General features: G+C 33.8%; 1 protein-coding gene across 4 annotated transcripts in view; it reads right to left on the reverse strand.

The window, feature by feature from the left end:
* Nucleotides 1-19,203, reverse strand: part of pcx (pecanex) — a 46,877-nt gene that overhangs the window by 11,774 nt on the left and 15,900 nt on the right. For all 4 annotated transcript variants that reach the window (XM_074183225.1, XM_074183224.1, XM_023174146.2 and 1 more), the window contains exons 10-16: nt 16,094-16,334; nt 13,061-13,227; nt 8,153-9,384; nt 5,516-5,941; nt 5,124-5,429; nt 3,053-3,378; nt 1,171-1,397 (exon numbers count right to left, since the gene is read on the reverse strand). In XM_074183225.1, the coding sequence (XP_074039326.1) occupies nt 1,171-1,397; nt 3,053-3,378; nt 5,124-5,429; nt 5,516-5,941; nt 8,153-9,384; nt 13,061-13,227; nt 16,094-16,334 (2,925 nt within the window). The remainder of the gene's footprint in view (nt 1-1,170; nt 1,398-3,052; nt 3,379-5,123; nt 5,430-5,515; nt 5,942-8,152; nt 9,385-13,060; nt 13,228-16,093; nt 16,335-19,203) is intronic.

A 19,203-nucleotide genomic window follows, 5' to 3' on the forward strand; every position in this document is an offset into this window, starting at 1 on the left:
CCTGTGAAACCATGGTAGTGAAGATGAACAGCAGTAATCATATAATGTGTACAATGGAGCATTAAAATACATAACCTACACAATAACTCAAAAAAGACCAACTCGAAACAGTATGTATTTATCTGTTTATGTTCATCCGTCGATTCAAAATCTATTACATAAAATTCAAGTGTAACAGTGTTAGTTGCCATACTCCTCCAACCCCTATTTTGAATAGCCTTTTTAGTAACTTAATCATTGTTAATCATGGTCATAGACCAGTTATTGCCGCCAGGCATCTATCGGTATCACTTTTCACTCAGTAAACAGCACGGAGCTTACACAATAAGCTTTCTCTCACTCCCTACACAGTTTTCGGTCACTATTATTGTTTATCCATCAAGCGTTGATACAGTTTGTGATGCCACCAAAGCTGTGAATTATTATTGGAATTGCTACCGCATAATTTACAACTGAAGGTTGAATCGCTCCCTAATTTGAATCCGCCACGGCTGTGCAACGGCACGCGATTAGTCATTAAGAGGTTAATGAAAAACGTTGTCGAAGCCGGAATTTTTAATTCAAGTTTCGAGGTGAAAATATATCAATATCACGAATCACTATTATACCTACAGATGTGCCAATTCATTTTGAACGTGTGCAATTTCCAATTAGATTGGCATTTGCAATTACTATTAAAGGGTTCCAAGGCCAAACAATGTCCGTTCGTTATTTGGATTTGAGCACACCATGTTTTTCACACGGACAATTATACGTGGCATGCTCTCGAGTTGGCAAACCTTTCAGCTTGTTTGTGTTAGCAAAACATGGACTTACAAAAAATACTGTTCATTCTAGAGCATTCAGGGATTGAAATATTATTATTATTATTATTATTATTATATTATTTCTAAGTGTTATTGTTCTGATAGTATTCTTATAAACTTGTATCCGCTATGGTCATGACTGAGTAAAGAATAATAGGTTATATAAAAGCATGAATATAAATATCAAATCAATAAAATACTTTAACAAAAGGAGAATATTTGATGATTTAATAAGGTCTTTCACGAATTAAAGACCCTGACACAACAATATATTACTCAATATTATAAAAACAGTAATGATTACAAAACAGATGTTCACGGAAACTGTATATATAGAAACTAGTGACAAAAGCGAATGACTCACCATCATTTTCTTCCACACCCTCTGTGATGGCTTCAACTTCTCGCTGTTGGCAGTAAGTACCCCTAAACTCTAGACCTCTCATTTGAAATGTTACCAGATTGTTACCCATCTCGATTATATGCACAAGACAATTCAGGTAATCTGAGGCCAGAACAAAGCAGTCTCCCTGGTTGACAGGACCCCAACGCCCTAATTTTAAATCACCGCAGAGCGATTGTTGTAGTGATCTGTTGACACAAAACTCAAAACATGAATGTCATCACCTTGATTTTATTAGGATGTTTCAAAAGTTTTGCCCATTTGATGTCAGATGTTTTTGCAGCCCCATATCTGAATAAATAAATATTTATTAAACCAAAGCGCTGCCGAAACAGCCCGAAAAATTGAAAAGGCATTTGGCAATGGTAGCGTTAATGAACGAACGCATTGTTTGACGTTGGTTTGTGAAATTTTGTTCCGGAGATTTTAGGCTCGAAGATGAGCCCCGAAGTGGTTGACCTACAGTAATCCAGGACTAGGATTTGAGGACCCTCATTTCAATAGAATTGAATAAGTATTCACTGTGATATTACAGTTTGGAGTAGACTCATAAAAACGGACAAATCTTTTGAAACAACTTTATAGTTAGCATCAACTCATTTGCATATTAGACATAAATGAATAAATTATGAACTATATACAATAATTTCATTTGAAAAACGAAATAGAATTAGATTCTACTCTGAGAAAGTTTGTTTCTTCACTCAGAACAACAAAATATTTAGCAAAAGTATTTGGTTACGGTATCTCGTAGACCACCTTCTACAAGATACCGAAACCGGCCATCTAGCAAATAAATAAACCAGAAATGAAGACAAAGCACAAAATGCACTGAATAAAAGTTGACCAAGGTGAACAGAGATACAAAAGGTATTTTAAAAAATGCCGAACATCTCATATTGAAAGAAAATTTGGATACGAGAAGACACTGTGTGGAAGTATGAAAGGGGAGTAGAATTCAGTCCCATTTGCTGGCAACATGAAAGTCTTAGTTTCTCAGGATGCTTGTGGAAAACTTTTTGCTTACTTATTTTCAAAAAAGCACACTTCAGCGGATTTCTATTGAGGTCAATTAGGTGTCGAAAAAATATGAATTTGAAAGATTTTGAATACGAGAAGACACTGTGTGGAAGTATTAAAAGGGGAGATTAGGTCCCAAAGAATTCAGTTCCATTTGCTGGCAAAATGGAGGTCTTAGTTTCTCAAGATGCTTGTGGAAAACTTTTTGTTTAGTTATTTTCAAAAAAGCACACTTCAGCGGATTTCTATCGAGGTCAATTAGGTGTCGAACAAATATGAATTTGAAAGATTTTAAATACGAGAAGACACTGTGTGGAAGTATTAAAAGGGGAGATTAGGTCCCAAAGAATTCAGTTCCATTTGCTGGCAAAATGAAGGTCTTAGTTTCTCAGGATGCTTGTGGAAAACTTTTTGTTTAGTTATTTTCAAAAAAGCACACTTCAGCGGATTTCTATTGAGATCAATCAAGTGTCGAAAAAATATGAATTTGAAAGATTTTTTCATTACTAGACGTTGAAAAAAGTATATGAAACTGAAAGAAGTTCATTTGAGATTCTTTAGGCTGTTGTTACTTGTGTTACTTGTTTTATTTTACTCTGTTTTATTTATTATGTCAAGAAGTACTTCTTGTATCCTCATTATCATCATTTATTTACTTTCTTTGATTTAGTTAAGATTATACAAATTCCCTTTTTTTATAACAAATTGTAATTGGGACTACCCATTGAATAAATAAATAAATAAATAAATTATGCATTAAGTAATTGAAAATATAGTATATTTTGCAAGTAAAAATGTAATCTTGTGTTTCTTATACCCTTACCTAGTTAAATGCTCATAAAACAGAGAATTCAGATTATTGTCATCTGCTCCCAGGTTACGATCCAAATGAGACGACAGTGGCGTGTTGGAATGATCCACTCTTCTAGTATTATAGTCACGCTCCCAGAACTTAACAGGTCGAACATAGGAAGTAAGGAAAATGGCACTGCCTAGGAAAGGATTGAGGGGTGTGGAGAGGATGGCAGAGACTAGTGCTTGAAGAAATAACATGGCAGAGTGAGGTACTGAAAAGGGCTGGGCAAAAGCATGGAATGCGGAACCCCACGTAATTTGCCAGGGTGCTATGTATGTTACAACAAATTGGAGCTGGAAAAGAATTATTTTTACAGCAACACTTATTCTATTCAATTTTTTGTATCTATGAAGCCTGTTCAAGAAGTAATGATATTGTTCTATGTGGTAAATGTGGAGAAGGCTGGCATTTCTGCATATTATCGTGTAGCCCACCTATTGTTAAGCAAATGCATGTTACAATTTGCTAACAAGTGTTGAACATTTGCTCAACATTTTCAGCTTTGATAATAATTTAGAGAAACGCTGCTAAGCGGAATTGTTGGTGAAACTAAGAAAGAACAAAAAATACACGTGTAGAATGCCTATATATTATAATTTCCTCAAAGTAGGATGGCAGCATGCCATTTATCATTCTGAAAATAAAAATCATCGCTGATCTCCTAATAGTGATCAGTTGCAAAAGCAAGCTTTTCATCGACTGCCGAATAAGATTCATACTATTTCTCTGCAGGTTGTTCAAACCAGAGCTCAAAAATAAAGAATTTGCGATTCAACACCAGGCAGAGCTGTTATGGACCTATCATAGGTCTCATCAGCAGTGCATTGTTGGATTCAACTGTCATTAAAGGACAAACCTACGGAGGGAAAGACAATGACATCTCATGGGGTCGATAGAATACTCAAACCACAAATAACTATGATAAACAAGGCAATCCGTTGCAAAGCCAAGCTGCCGAAAAAGATTTGTTCTCTGCCTTTTTTGGGAACCTCAGTCATTACCAATCACAGAGTTGTGAAAACTGTAGAGGCACTTTACAGAAATAGCTTGAGAAACAAGAGCTCATGTTTTGAAAGTAGCAGGAAAGGTGGGAAAAATATGCAAAGCAGAAACTATAGCTTTAAAAATAGAGAGAGTAATTTGTAATGTTGAATAAAAATGCTTCTCTATAGAGCATGAGATATGGTGTTGCCTTCTGGGGATTTTGCAGTAAACAACTTTTTCATTCAGTGTTTGTTTTGCAAAAGCGAGCGGTCAGATACTTATGCAAGGTGGGAGTGTGTGAGTCATGCAGACCATTATTTTTGAGAGAAAAAATTGTCACTGTTACTTGTATTTTCATACTTGAAACTGTTTGCCTGATTTACAAAAAACATAATATGGTTGGAACTCCGGGACATATAAATTACATAACCCGGCAAGTAACAGTAAATAAAATACATCTTCCTGTTCCAAAAACAAGCCAGACAAAGTATTCCTTAATTTATGAAATTAAAAAGCTGTATAATCCCATACCTTACGAAATTAGGAAGGAAAAAACTATAAAAAGTTCAGAAATCTTGTAAAAGAAGCCCTTGCATCTAAAACGTACTACAATCTTGATGAATATTAACAATGGAACTTTGGTGTGATTTAATAAAGGTGATTGTTTATACCTACCTATACTTCAAATTATATTTTATATTGGGATATATCTTATTTTATTGCCATGACATGTGAACTCATGTTCAAATTGTGTATATTTGTCATTTACATTTTTTGAGAGGGAATATACTTTGTCAAATTTTATTTTCTATTGTTATATTTTATCTATTAGATATGTGAACTTAGTTTTGCTCAAATTGTGTTTCTAGTTATTTGTGTATTTGAATTGATTCTTCTATTCTTTGAAGTGCTATATATACCAGATTTTTAACAATCTTATTGACAAAGATTGTATTTTCTTGGACAATGAAGTATATGTCTATTTATCTATCTATCTATCTATCATACTTTTTGAACGGTCTTCGTAGTTCAAACATAGGATAAAACTGCTCACCTTCAGTAATAACTCGTACACTTTGTGATAGATTATGCTCAAAAAGAAGTAACTGACCAGAAATGAATTCAGTACATCCACGTAATCGTATTTGAAACATAAGGCAGTAAAAATGAGAATCAAATATTGGGAACTTTGATTAGAATAACTGCTCCTCAGACACTTGATTCCACATATCACAATGATGAAGGAGCCTGCGAAGGCACCATAGTCCGCCATTATCCGAGGCGAGTCTTCAGTAATAACAGATAGAAATAAGAGAGGATAAAGAATATTACGTTCCAAAAAGGAAAAGTACACGTAAACCTGCAAAAAATACAGAAGATAAATTTTGAGAAATAAATATATTAAAAAATATATGTGTATAATGAAACAGACAAAAGTGTACTCACTTTTTCAAACCACATTATCTTTGCAGGCCCCCTTATTTGGTACAATTCGTGTTCTTGTGATCTCAATATCGGCCTTGCTATGCACAACCAAGGAAGCTGTTTTCGCATCTGGGGAATGACATAGTGCAGGATAAACCCCAAAATAACTGCTACGCACCACAGTACGGGACTCAGTTCAGGTTGCAGAGCAGTGAAGACAGTGCTGGAATGGATTCCAAACACTAAAATAGCGATTAGACTGCAGAGAATAACGTCGTTTTTCAGGCGTGCATTGGCAACCTTTTGCAATTGACGTGGCAACGGATCACTCTGATCCTCTTGATTGGAATCTGATGCAGAATCTTGGTTGCAAGGAAATTTTACAGATTTTTCTTTAGCTTCTGGAGACTTGGTGATTTCATTTGGATGAGTTTCTTGGGGTTTTTCCTGTTGGGACAAAGTAATTTAACATTATCAAATGATCACTGCTCTGTTATAGAGGGTATTTCTTGATAATATGCTAATAATTGAGGTTATTTTTGTGTTAGATAACTTCATACAAGCATATGTCCTAAACCGCCATCATTTGAACTACAGGCTGGTAACGTTTAAAAAAATCCATGATAACTGTCATACGACCTTAGATATTTTTGGGGATGTTCTGTGCATCAGACGGTATTTTCTGCTGTACAACATCAACTTTTATTCTTGCCAGTGGAGTCCGTGTGGCATTTGCCTGAATCATTTTAAAGAGGAAAGTGATATGCCACTGCTTATTCTTATTCTAAAAATAATTTGTGAAATCCTTAATCATTTCCGTGCAATTTGGAGTACAGTTTTGGCATAAAAAAATTAAATTTATTCATTTGCTTTTCATGAAAAAACAATACCTGTTTATTATTCCCAAAATCCAAATTATTTAATAAAATTGTGGCAATCAGAATGACAAATTATCTTGAGAATAATAACTCACTTTGAGACATGTAGCATAGATTTTGACGAAAAAGGTGAATAGAAGCAGCTTCATATCACTTGTTTATATTTATTCTGAAAGAAATTAATTGTGGTCAATATGTCATCATTCTTTTTGATTTATTAAAGGCCTTCGATACTGGCAGAGTTCTTGCTCTCAAATGAGAGAAGTATGGAATGGCTGAAAGGATAGGGCTATGAAAGTAAAATGCAATAACGTCCTCTGACTCATACTTGGTGACGCTAGGTGTTCCCCGAAGGTTGGTACTTGGATCATTGCTATTTCTAATGACTTGCCTTGTACCTAATTAATGGAGACATTGTAATGTTTGCGGACCATACTATAATATGAGTATCAGGCAATGAAAAGAGGTTGCAAAAGAGAAAATTGTTATAGAGCAGTTTGGAACTTGGAACTTTTAAACTCATCCAAATCTGTTTCAGTGAAATTCCATCACAACAAATGTATAAAAGATGAGAGCATTAACAATATTCAGTCGTACAGTAATTTAAATTCGGATCCACAGTAACATTGTGTGAATTTATTCATAACAAGTACATAATGAAGTCTGCATGCATTAGATAACATTATAAGTTCATACATTTAGAATTTAGAATTCATTTATTCATCATTGAAGAATCTACATATACATATGAGAGAATACATATATACATGCAGAAAACTTATCCTACTAGTAACAAAGCAAAAAAAAATAGTGGTGTTGAATTGAATTGAGGAAAACTCTGTTTCCAGTTCATGAAAATTTGGTTTTTGTTCGACTTTTGTCTATTACTTGAGAAAAGCTATCCGCTAGGACTATACACATCCGTCTTGCAGTGTGCAAGGCTTATTAAATTGAGACCTCAAAGAAATGAGCAGATCAATATTTTTACAGACAGCAAGAGCGCACTAGCGGCTCTGACAAACCCGAAGGTGACATCAAAACTGGTCTGGGAATGCCACGAAGAACTGAATAAACTCGCAAACAGGAACAAATTAACTTTGTACTGGGTGCCAGGGCATTCAGGAATCACAGGTAATTATAAAGCTGATGAATGCGCTAGACGCGGATCATCAGCGGATCATATATAGGGGGTACCAGTTCTGGGGGTACCAAAATCATTGGTTCGAAACCAGATTAGGACATGGACCAATAAAAAGCACACAGAGTGCAGGACAAAAGTACCTGGCAATAAACACAGTAGAACCTTCATTAGGGAACCGTCCGAGAAAAGAACCGAAGAACTACTTCAATATAGTAGGGATCGGTCAGAAAAAATTATAGGGTTACTAACCGGTCATTGGCCGCTTAGAGGACATCTGAATAAAATGGGCCTGTACAACGGAGACTTCAGCTGCAGATTATGCGATGAAGGGATAGAAACAGCTCTACACATTTTATGTGAATGTAAGGCACTGAATCCCAGGAGGCAGGCAATATATGGACGTACATAATTACGCCCAGAAGAATATGACGAACATCCAAAACGGAACCTGTACAAACTAGTACAGGGAACGAGACTGATGAAATGGGTGTCATGAGATGATGGGGAGAATAAACGCTATAAGCCCAAGAGGCTGCAGTGTTTTCTGGAGACTTGGACTAAATGGACAAGTCAGACAGCTCCCAAGGTACAAAAAAAAAATTACTTGATAAAAATTTTACGCTTTGAAATGGAACTTACCTTATCACCTGTCTCGCTTTCTAGTCCACTCTTCTCTCTCGCACATTCCTTCACCTGCTGCTCCCTATAAACATCAGGTAACCAAAGATGGCTCTTCATCAGATTCCAAATGTGTGATGGATCGCTAGCACTTCTGCTCAGATGATAACAACAGGCCACAAGACACGCGCAAAATATTGAAAACAGAATGTGTTGTGCCCCTTTACTCTCACTCAACCCTCCATAGGCGAATCCTACAAGTACTATCACAGCTAAAATCGAACGAAAAACGCAATAGAAAGAACCTAACAAACTCGACATTGCATTGCCACCGAAGAGGTGCATATCAACTTGTTCTAAAATATACATAACAAACGTGTTGATTTGGGGAAATAGGCCCAAAGAGAAAAGTACGGGAAACAGCAATATGAAGATCACAAGAAAATCACGGAAGATCAGTAACATTTGCTGAGGAGTCAATGAGAAAGCATTCAAGTTGTACCCGTTCTCTTTAGTCTCATAGAGAATACAAGAATCAACAATAAGTATCAACAATGAAAAGATGCAGAAGTATACAGGACGCGAGTAAGCAATTACCCTGTTAAATCCATGTGTTGGAGATGCCGCATCAGGTTGCACACTTTTCAACAAAGAGTATTGGCAGCTCGCCATAACAAAGCAAAATATAAAAGACAGCAAGTCTGTATAGAACCCCATGAATAGTATCATAGAACCAAGTACTCCCACTAAACTTCCCAAAAAGATGGACAGAACTGTTTCCTTCAAGGTTAGATTTCTATCCAGCAACGCGAGCAGCTTCAACCGATCCAAAGTCACTTTCACATACGTCCACGGTGTCACTCTAAATTTATAATAAGTCCTCGTCCTTCTGTAATTCGCTTTACTCCCTATGTCCGAAGCTATACATTTGAATTTTGCTTCACTTTCAACCTCTAGCAGCATTCTGTTGCGATGGAATGTTCGTTTGAGTCGAGTGAGTTGTTCGGGTGCTACGGGGATATTATGGTGCGACTTCCGACCAATACTGTCCAAGATAATAGGGTTGGCGCGATTGCAAACAGACTCGGTGCTGTCCCATAGATCTATGACAGGGTGGGTGGTGCGACTTGTAGAAGATGTTGCAGTGATCGGATCACTTTGACGTAGACAAAAAGAGGATTTTTCTACAGGCACGTGGACGAGAAAGGAGTTACTGCCATCTACAGCAGGTTCCAAAAATGTATTCGCTGTTCCTGTTGGTAGAAAACAATGACATTAAATCAAACATAATATTTATTGTGTCCTGAACATATTTTGAAATAAATATCAGTTTGAAAAACTGAAAAAACACTCTCTTTTTTTATAAGGACGAAACACAAGGTTTATTAGCAACACAAAATGAAAAATAATTTGAAAATAATTTGAGATTGTGTTCAACATCGATAATACGTCCTATGGCTTGTAACTAATGACTTTTAATGAGTCTGAAATCAGAATAAATCTACAGTAACAGTCTAACGACTAACCATTTTTAGCGACGATAATGTTTACTCAACTTGAATTTCATACTTAGGTATTGAGAAAATATAACTGTTTAGTGCGACTCCGGTTCAAGCGACCAACTGCTTTTAGCGACCATTTTTTATGATATTTCCAGTTAAAACGTCTCGCGTTTTGTTTACACAACCTACGCACCAATACCAATACAATTGAAAAAAAAGTGCAATATTACACCGAATAGAAACTAGTGAATCAAATGCAGCCCTCGCAAACGAGTTTGGTGTATCTCATTCTTCCACAATTAAGAAGAATAAATATCGAGCCGCTGTTTGATGCCAATGTTTCATATTCAAGGCAATATTTCACTGTACAATAGATTCTTCAGGTGTGTTGATAGTGTTAAAGTTCAAAGATATGGTTTTACTCTCATTAAGGAACACGTCATTGTTTTAACTCAAGATTTTGCCCCATTCAGAACTCTTTCACATATCGCTTCAGTTTTTTTCCTTTGTGAATTCATACACCAATTGTTGTATCCAATAGCAAATAGAACTGAGGTTGTATTTTTATCGGTTATGTTCACGGGCATTTCATTGACCTTGTACAAGAAGAGTAAAGGCCCCAAAATAGGTCACTGTAGTAAATTTCTTCAAACAAGCAGCTGTTGGCTTCTAACATTTTTATTTTTGAACTATTTGTGTACAACTATTGAGGTATGATCCAAATAGCTCAATACTCACATATACTCATTTTATGTAAGTTTGCTTCATGATCAATACAGTAAAATGCAGGTGTTACCTCTGTTAATAAATTAATTAAACTAAAGTCTGATGTTGACACACCTTTTCCAAATCTAAAGTTATGTGTACTTAAAGCTTTGAGTAATACCAAAAAATCAGTGACATTATTCGCTACTTCCAGGTGAGATCAATATTTATCTGAAATTAATAGGCCTCACCTTTTTTGTGAATTGGAAGAACTATCGCTCGTTTTAGTTTTGAAAAAAATGAGTAAAACAATTATTTTTGATTTTTGCTATCACTTCACTCATTTATTCAAAACATTTCTCAACGACATTTACTCTTTACGTAGCCTACGTAAGGTCAAAATTAGAATATAGCTCTGATTTATGGTCCCCATTCTACAGACATTCTACAATTGCTATAATACGTTAATTGAAAAAGTTCAACGTCGTTTCCTCAAGTTTATTTAATTCAAATCTTATGGTACCTATCCTGATAGAGGTATTCCATATGAATCTCTTACCATAACATTCTATATTGAAAGTCTTCAATTGCGCAGAAAACTCGCTAGAATAATGGAGGTGTTATCTTTTATAAATTTCTGTGTGCCTCATTTTAGATCTAGAAGTACAAAAAGTTTTTACAGCTGACTGGCCAGAACCAATTTGTATCTTAAGTCACCTATATTCAGCAATTGCAATAATTTCAAATTTGTGTGATATCAATTTTGATGCCCTAGAATATATTGTTACCACTGCATCTCAGTATTTCATGGAGAATTTGTAATTTTCTGGTATAGTTTTTTTTTTTTTTTAGTTTATTATAATTTTGTTATTCATTTTTTCGAATTGTAACTTTGTAATTATAAGGATCTATATTACTTTTTTAACATACTTAGTTAACCCTGTAAATGGTTTTAAACTGTTGGGTAATAACGGCTATTTTTTTTTACCGTAGTGTGTGCTGGTCAGGCCCTATCCCCAGTAGCCCCGATACATTCGGAAGGGCGCGCTAGCATTATCAATCAACGACCACTCCTTACACCGTGGGGAAGTGATCATTGGGTCCGATAATCATGTGCCCTGAGCAAGCGCAGTGAGCCAAGAATAACAGCCTTCTGCATATGTCCGGCTATTATTATAATTATTATTATAAACACAATCATGCCATAACATTATGTGCATTTGGATTTTTTATGAATTCATTACTATTCTTACATCATCTGGTGTAATAGGTTTAAAGTACATTGAATTAGCAGATGCTGCCTTTGTAACTGAATTCAAAAAAGTTTCAGAATCCTTTCCGTGCGAGATATTTTTATGAGAGTTTTCAATCTTTCATTCATGTTAGTAATCAAAAGCAGATGTGTAGTTTTGCTTTTTTCTGCCTTCTATATCTACCAGAGTCATGATATAACTAAAACTACCTGAGGGACGTTTTCTATTGGTATAAAAAGTTTAGTTTACTTTGTTTTGTATTCATTGTTCACTTTTTATTTTCTTGTATTTAATCTTCCTTACAAAGGTCATCCAGTCTTTTAAATGTTTATGATTATTATTGTGGATAGTGAAATTTATGTTGTACTTATATAAAAAAAATGTTTAATGTATATATATATATATATATATATATATATATATATATATATATATATATATATATATATATATATATATAGACAAAGAAGATTTTATCGAGTGTGATGATATACAAATCAAAAAAGAAACAATTAGTGGACATAACACTCCAAAAAGGGGGGCAAACCGCGGACACGTGTTTCTGGCTATTTGTATATGAATATATATATATATATATATATATATATATATATATATATATATATATATATATATATATATATATATATATATATATATGATGTGTTGTTCTTCCGGGTGTTCATCCGTTGGGTACTATTCGATAGTCGACGTTTCGCCATCATGTCAGATGGCATTATCAAGACGAGTTACTGCTTCGCTTTGAAAGGTGTAACCTCTCGAAGCGAAGCAGTAACTTGTCTTGATAATGCCATCTGAGATGATGGCGAAACGTCGACTATCGAATAGTACCCAACGGATGAACACCCGGAAGAACAACACATCATATATATATATATATATATATATATATATATATATACATACATACATACACATATACATGAATACAATACTAGTTTATCAATTAGAAACACCTGAAGAGAGTAAACAAAAAACAAAATAAAGGAAACATTTAGGAGAGTTAAGCAAAAAAGCAAAAATTAGGTGAAAAACTTGTGTGCAGCAATCTAGCAGAGTAATTGAAAAAAAACATAATTCAGCAGTAATACAGTAGTAGTAATAAGGTCACATGGTGAAATCAAATTCTTAACATCAGGAAAGATTCTGTTGTATAAGCACATCTCAAAAGCCTTATATGAAAAAGGGTTGTGAAATTCTCTATATTTTTCTCAACAGCATTGACAGTATCTAACCAAGCCTCATTAAGAAGTTAACTTTCCAGTATATCAATATTACTTTAGCGATAATTTCAATTATAATTTTTATTAGAAACTTCTGTTTGGTAGAGTATACCCCCTAACCTTATAACCAGAATGGTTACTTCAGAATAAGCAAACATTAAACACTTTTGTTGGAATAAATTCTATTATCATTATTTGCAGTATTAATGTAAATCACAAACTTACCGACACCCCTTTCATCAAAAGTATATGTAACCCAATTCCCCATCTCATCTAAAAAGCAGTGGACAGACCCGTCACTAGTATCATTAAAATTTTTTGCGCCGTGGGTACCAAAGCCAGCAGACAGAGAACCAGCTATGGCACTTTCCTTCCTTGCCATCTGAACAGTCCTGGAAAATATTTTATAAGTATATATGCATCACTTTAAATGACACTTTTAGTAATCGAGCCAATGTTTCTTTGGAATGAAGCTGAAGTTTATGTATATATCTGAATATTTAATGTTTTTGGATTACTTTCTGAACTTCTACGGACAGCTATGGACCACTATGTTCCCCTAAAAAAATATAAAACCTCAACTTATTCAGTATGGTTCAATTCTGAGTTGAGAAAATCAGTTTTGAGAAAGAAATCAGTTCACAGAGAATACAACATTGAAAATGTTTATGAATATGAAGAATTTTATCTGACAGATAAATGCAATACTTTGAGAAACACTTGCCACCACACATATATAAAAAATAACAAAAAAAATCACACTACCTACTATCCTAATTGTATTATGATTATATTGTCAGCAAAAATAGCAATGATGTGAATCTTTTTGCAAAACTATTTCTCATCTATCTAAGTGATGAAACAGTTAACTAAATCCCAGAACATAAATTTAGTAAGACAGTTGATACATGCAGTTATAGCGTTGATGTTAAAGAAATTAGTCATGTCATTACACTGAAAGTTGTCTACAGGTCCCGATGGAATACCGTTATTCTTGACTAAAAAATGAATTTTTACCCTGGCTAAACCCTTTTACATGATATTCAGCATATCTTTGATATCTTCCATCTTTCTCGATTGGAAAAATGGTTTTTAAAACCAATTTATAAAAGTGGATCACAAAATGAACTTGAAAATTATCGGGTAGGTTGCAAACAATCTAATTTGCCCTGTACAAATCTGTGTTTGTGATGTCCATGTATTATTCCACTTAGGTTATTGATTTATTTACACATATTTAATAAAAAAACTTTTTACTATTCTTGAACTATTGTTTCACCATTTTTTAACTGTTACTTGTCAAAAATGTATTTTGTGTACATAACATGATTAATAAATCATGATTATTACTTGAGTTTTTTCCAACACCAAATTATTTTAACACCTCAACACGCGAAAGAGGAAGGTCAGTTTGATCTTCCTTTTGAAAATGATCACTTGTTGATCGAAACACATGTCGAGGTGTTAAAATAACAGTTTGGTGTTGGGAAAAACTCCAGTAATATTTATCTATCTAATAAACGCCATCGAAAATAGATATCAGGGTGAATCACAATTTGTTGTTACATAAACTAAACGCTTTGCGTATTCAGAAAAACATTCTGAAATGAATTGAAATGTATCTTGTCTGCAGACTCCAATTTGTAAAATATGGTAACTCAGTATCTTTCTCAATCGCAGTTCCATCTGGTGTACCACAGGGATCTCATTTGACTATTATTTTTCAACCTATTTGTAAATGACTTGAATGTCATTGATATCTATAGTGATATTCTTCTGTTTCAAGTTATTCATGACTCATCTGATACTGAATTATTACAGTGTACGATTTATCTAACTTTGTACCCTGGTGTGATATAAACTTATTGCTATTGAATATAGACAAATGTCATAAATTTACTTTTTTCTTAAACAAAAATGCCTCAAATCGTACTTATAAAAACAAGCGATCAGAACTGAATTATATATTATTCAATTGTTATATCAACAATCGAAAACAACTCCACAATTTAGTCCATATCAATATCCACCTTATATGAACAGTGTTCAATAAGAGTTTATGAGGTAGGTACTCTGCAAAAAACAGTTATTTCATTTGGTGAATATAAATATAAAATTATATTGGACATTCTCAACTTGAATACTCTGGCTCATAGATTAGAAACAGATCTTACACTAATTCATAAAACAATCATTTCACCGGAACTTGTTGAACTTATAACTTTAAATATGAATCCAAAGAGAACAAGGAATGCAGAAATTTTCAAAGTACTCTATTATAACAACTATGGCCATAGTGAGTCTATAGGTCAAATTTTGAGACTTGCAAACACATACAATGTAGATTTCGAACTTTTTTATTATTATTTTTTTATCATTTAAAAAGACTGATAATATGGTAATTTGGTAACTGATTGGTTTATTTTTGCCTCTTTTATATAAATTTTCCTTACATTTAACGGATAGTTATAATAGTATATTATGCAATGATCATGTAATGATGGTTATTAAGACACGAGCATTAACCGGGATATGAAACGAGCCGAAGGCGAGTTTTGTATGGTATATGCGAGTGTATTAATAACCATTACATAAGAGTTTCATACGCTATTTTTTCTAAATCCGATAAATAATGAAAAACTATGAATATTATATTTGTATTGAACACATTTACAGTAATTTACTCATATTTTTTTTAAAAAACACAAACTTAATGGTATTATCATGGATATATGAAAACTATAAAGATTCTAATTATATTTATATTGAATATAACAACTATAATTAATCTGATCTTTTAAAAATATTGGAGTCGATGGTATTCCTTCTATATCGCTGTTTTCAGACATTTTGATAATATAGGTAGGTAATATGAAAACTGATTTTGACAAATATAGCAATTAGTTACTTAGGTTAGAATCTAGGACAAACAAAGGAACAGGATTCTTGATTGAAAAATTATGTGTTTCTATTGGTTGATAATCTGTATCGCTATGAAAAATCTGTATCATAATGGATATCATTATGAAACGGATTATGGTCATATAAGTGTATTGTTAGAGTACGGGTGTAGAAAAATTATTTTTACAGTATATATTTGAGAATTTGTTAACTATTTTGTAAAAAATATGCAATGCTATAAATAAATAAGTACATAACACAATCTGTTGGGCTGTCTTCTGTTAATATATTTGGGTCATTTGTTCTCTTTCAAGTACAATATGATTTGAAAAAATCAGAAAGATAATTTCATCTTACCTTCTTCTATTAACCCTGCTCACCCTCTTCAGTCTCATACGGTTTTGATTTGGTCGATCTAAGCGAATTTCCGTCCCAGCAATTGTCGGGTACACTGCCACAGGACATTCCCGTCTTGAATTCAAGAAGGCAGAAAGAAGAGGAGCAGGTGGTAAGAGTGTACTCAATTCATTGTTGGATCCGCTTGATGAAGCCTCTTCGTTTTTGATCTGAGGATCATTTTTGGAGTTGTTGCTGGAACCTATATCAATATATCAATAATTTTTAACCAGCGATCCACATTCATATTTTGACATGAATTCGATGTATTTTTTGAAAAGAAAAATGTGCTGTTAACCAGATGTTTGATAATTTTGTCTATAATAAATTAGCGAGCTATGAATTATATAGATGTTAGGTAGGTCTAAATTGAATGGGTCTATTCGACCATCCACTACAATCCGGGAGGATTTATTGTGGCGCACAACTATTCAAACTCACCCAAAAAATTCCAGCTTGTCAACCAAGTCAATTACTTTATTTGGTGAGAAACCTTTCAGGTTAGCTAGCAAGAGTGGGACAGCAAAAAGCTGAAAAACTGGGCAGGTTGACAGACCATGATACATTTTCCTCAATCTAATGAGGATCTAATTGGCGTTAAGTGTGACTACCTTTGTGAGCAACACAAATGCGTGGCTTGAGGTAATTTCAGGTAGACGTCTCCCCATAGCTGTAGGTTGATGAAACGTGTGACAAGAAGAGTATTGCATTTCTGCTGATTGGGAAAAGTGCTTGTTTTGGATTTATTCTACTCCAGAAAAAAAAAGTTTATATTGATCAAAAAGATATTTCCTGTATTTAAATTTGAATTTTGTGAACTATAGACATTTGGGTTCCAAAGGTAAAGAGTTTATATCGTGCATATTTGATGTGACGAACAATATTTGAAAAATTCAGTTGAAAGTCTTCTCTTCTTCATTAGCAACCATCCAGCAGTAATTAGTTTATTTGAAATTCTTTTGCATCTTCGAACACCTTATTTAAGTCTCAGGCAAAAGTTTTGAACGTTTTGTACTTTTGAACACGACTCATGATACATATTAAGGCCGTAAACGCAGTTGGCAAAACTAAAAATACACAATACTAACAATTCACGCAGAAGTAGTTTTATATCCGTCTTTAAAAAATGCCTGGCTTTATATAATGTTTCCAGGGATAGATAAAATCTATGAACAAGTTTATTTATGTGTTTTTCGAATCTCAAATTACAATCCATCTCCACTCCAAGGTTTTTTGTGTCTTCTACAAGAGCTAATTGGGTCATTATCAATAGTAGATTTGATATATCAAGAAAACGGAAAATTGTTTTCTGGACCAAATAACATTATGTTAGATTTACCAGAATGTATCACGAGACAATGGTCTAATGCTTTTTGTATGAAGTTGTGAAGATCTTCATTAATGAAATTACAGAACATTTCCACATCCCCTGGATAAAAACTGTAATAAATTTGTTTATCATTGACATAGCAGTGAGCAATGCAATGTTCAAAAGATTTCAGAATTGTTTAGGTATAAAAAGTCAACAGAAGTGGTCCTAATATACAGCCTTGTGGGACACCGGATTTAAGGTTTATAGTTGTCAATACACACCTTTTGTTTCCGTCCAAGTAAATATGCCTCAAATAAACCAATTGCTGCTACTGATAAGTCTAAATAGTGCGGTGCTGGGGTGAAATGCATTTCAAACTGCTCAAAAAACTGCATCGCTTTTGGATACCCATCTTGAAGGTATAGAAAGTGGCAGAATTGGAATAGACAAAAACATCTAATACTACATCAGATATTTCAAAAGTCAATCAATGTATTTCAAGTCTCCACTGACATATTTCGAGCAAATCAAATCAAATCAAAATATGCTTTATTACCCAAGATATAAACATCTTATTGGCAAAGTCTAGTAAAGTAAAACATATATAAGGGACAATTAACAAATATAAACTATAAAATAATGCTTAAACACCGGAGCAGAGTATATGGACAGAACAATATTAAGTCCAGCTGAACAGCTACAAATATAAGTACATGAATGTATGAATATTAAGTAAACGTAAATATATAATTCTACATAATGAACATTGATAGCCATTTTGTGTTGGTTTCAATAACTTGTTTACACAAAGCTACATGTCAATTATTCGATAGAGCCTTGGTAGAATTCGTCCACACTATAATAGGGCCTTCCAACAAGGTATTCTTTCACTTTCTTTCTGAATTTCTTTCCATTATATATTCGCCTTAAATTAATGGAAAAGTTGTTAAATAACTTCTTGCTATTGAAAATAATAGAATTTTGTGTAAGGGCTAGAGAAGGTGTGGGAAGGGAAACGGAGTAAGTCTGACGTGTACTATAAGTTGCGGTGTTCCCAAATTGATTTTTATATTTTTTGTGGATAAGACACACTGTTTCCAAAATAAAAAGACATACTAAGGTCAGAATTTTTTGCTTCACAAATAATGGGCGGCATGAATCCCTGTAGCTAGCCTTGCATAAATATCTGATGGCTCTTTTTTGTAGAGAGAATACCATATTGAAACGAAATTTTGCACAATTTCCCCAGAAACAAATTCCATAACGTAAATAGGATTCAATTTGTGCAAAATAAACTGATCTTGTGATAGTAGTGTCCAACTCTCTTGCAACAACTCTCACTGCATGACATCCTGCTGCTAGTCTTTTACATAAGTAGTCGACATGGAAATCAAATTTTAGATTTTCATCAATGAAGAGCCCTAAAAATTTGTTTTTCTCCAAATTTTCAATTTTTACATTTTCCAAGTGTACTTCCCCTATGTTACATCTAAACGTGATCACCTTTGTTTTATCGATGTTCAATGATAAGAGATTGGAATCACACCACTCTTTAACCGTTCTTATGTCGACGATGATTTGATCAAGTAAATCAAGTTTGTAAATGGGACGAATTTGGGAAGGAAATTTACCAATCACTCAATCACTGTACTTTACAGTCTAAGAAAGATATATTATTGGCAAACACATTGAAAACTACAAGATACAGTTGATTTTTCAATTCTGAAGACTACGGCAGATTTTCGTCCGAATTAAATTA

The sequence above is a fragment of the Leptinotarsa decemlineata genome, unplaced genomic scaffold (assembly GCF_025532065.1).
Source record: "Leptinotarsa decemlineata unplaced genomic scaffold, Ldec_3_MD MMD2_tig00026336_RagTag_RagTag, whole genome shotgun sequence".
Lineage (NCBI taxonomy): Eukaryota > Metazoa > Arthropoda > Insecta > Coleoptera > Chrysomelidae > Leptinotarsa > Leptinotarsa decemlineata.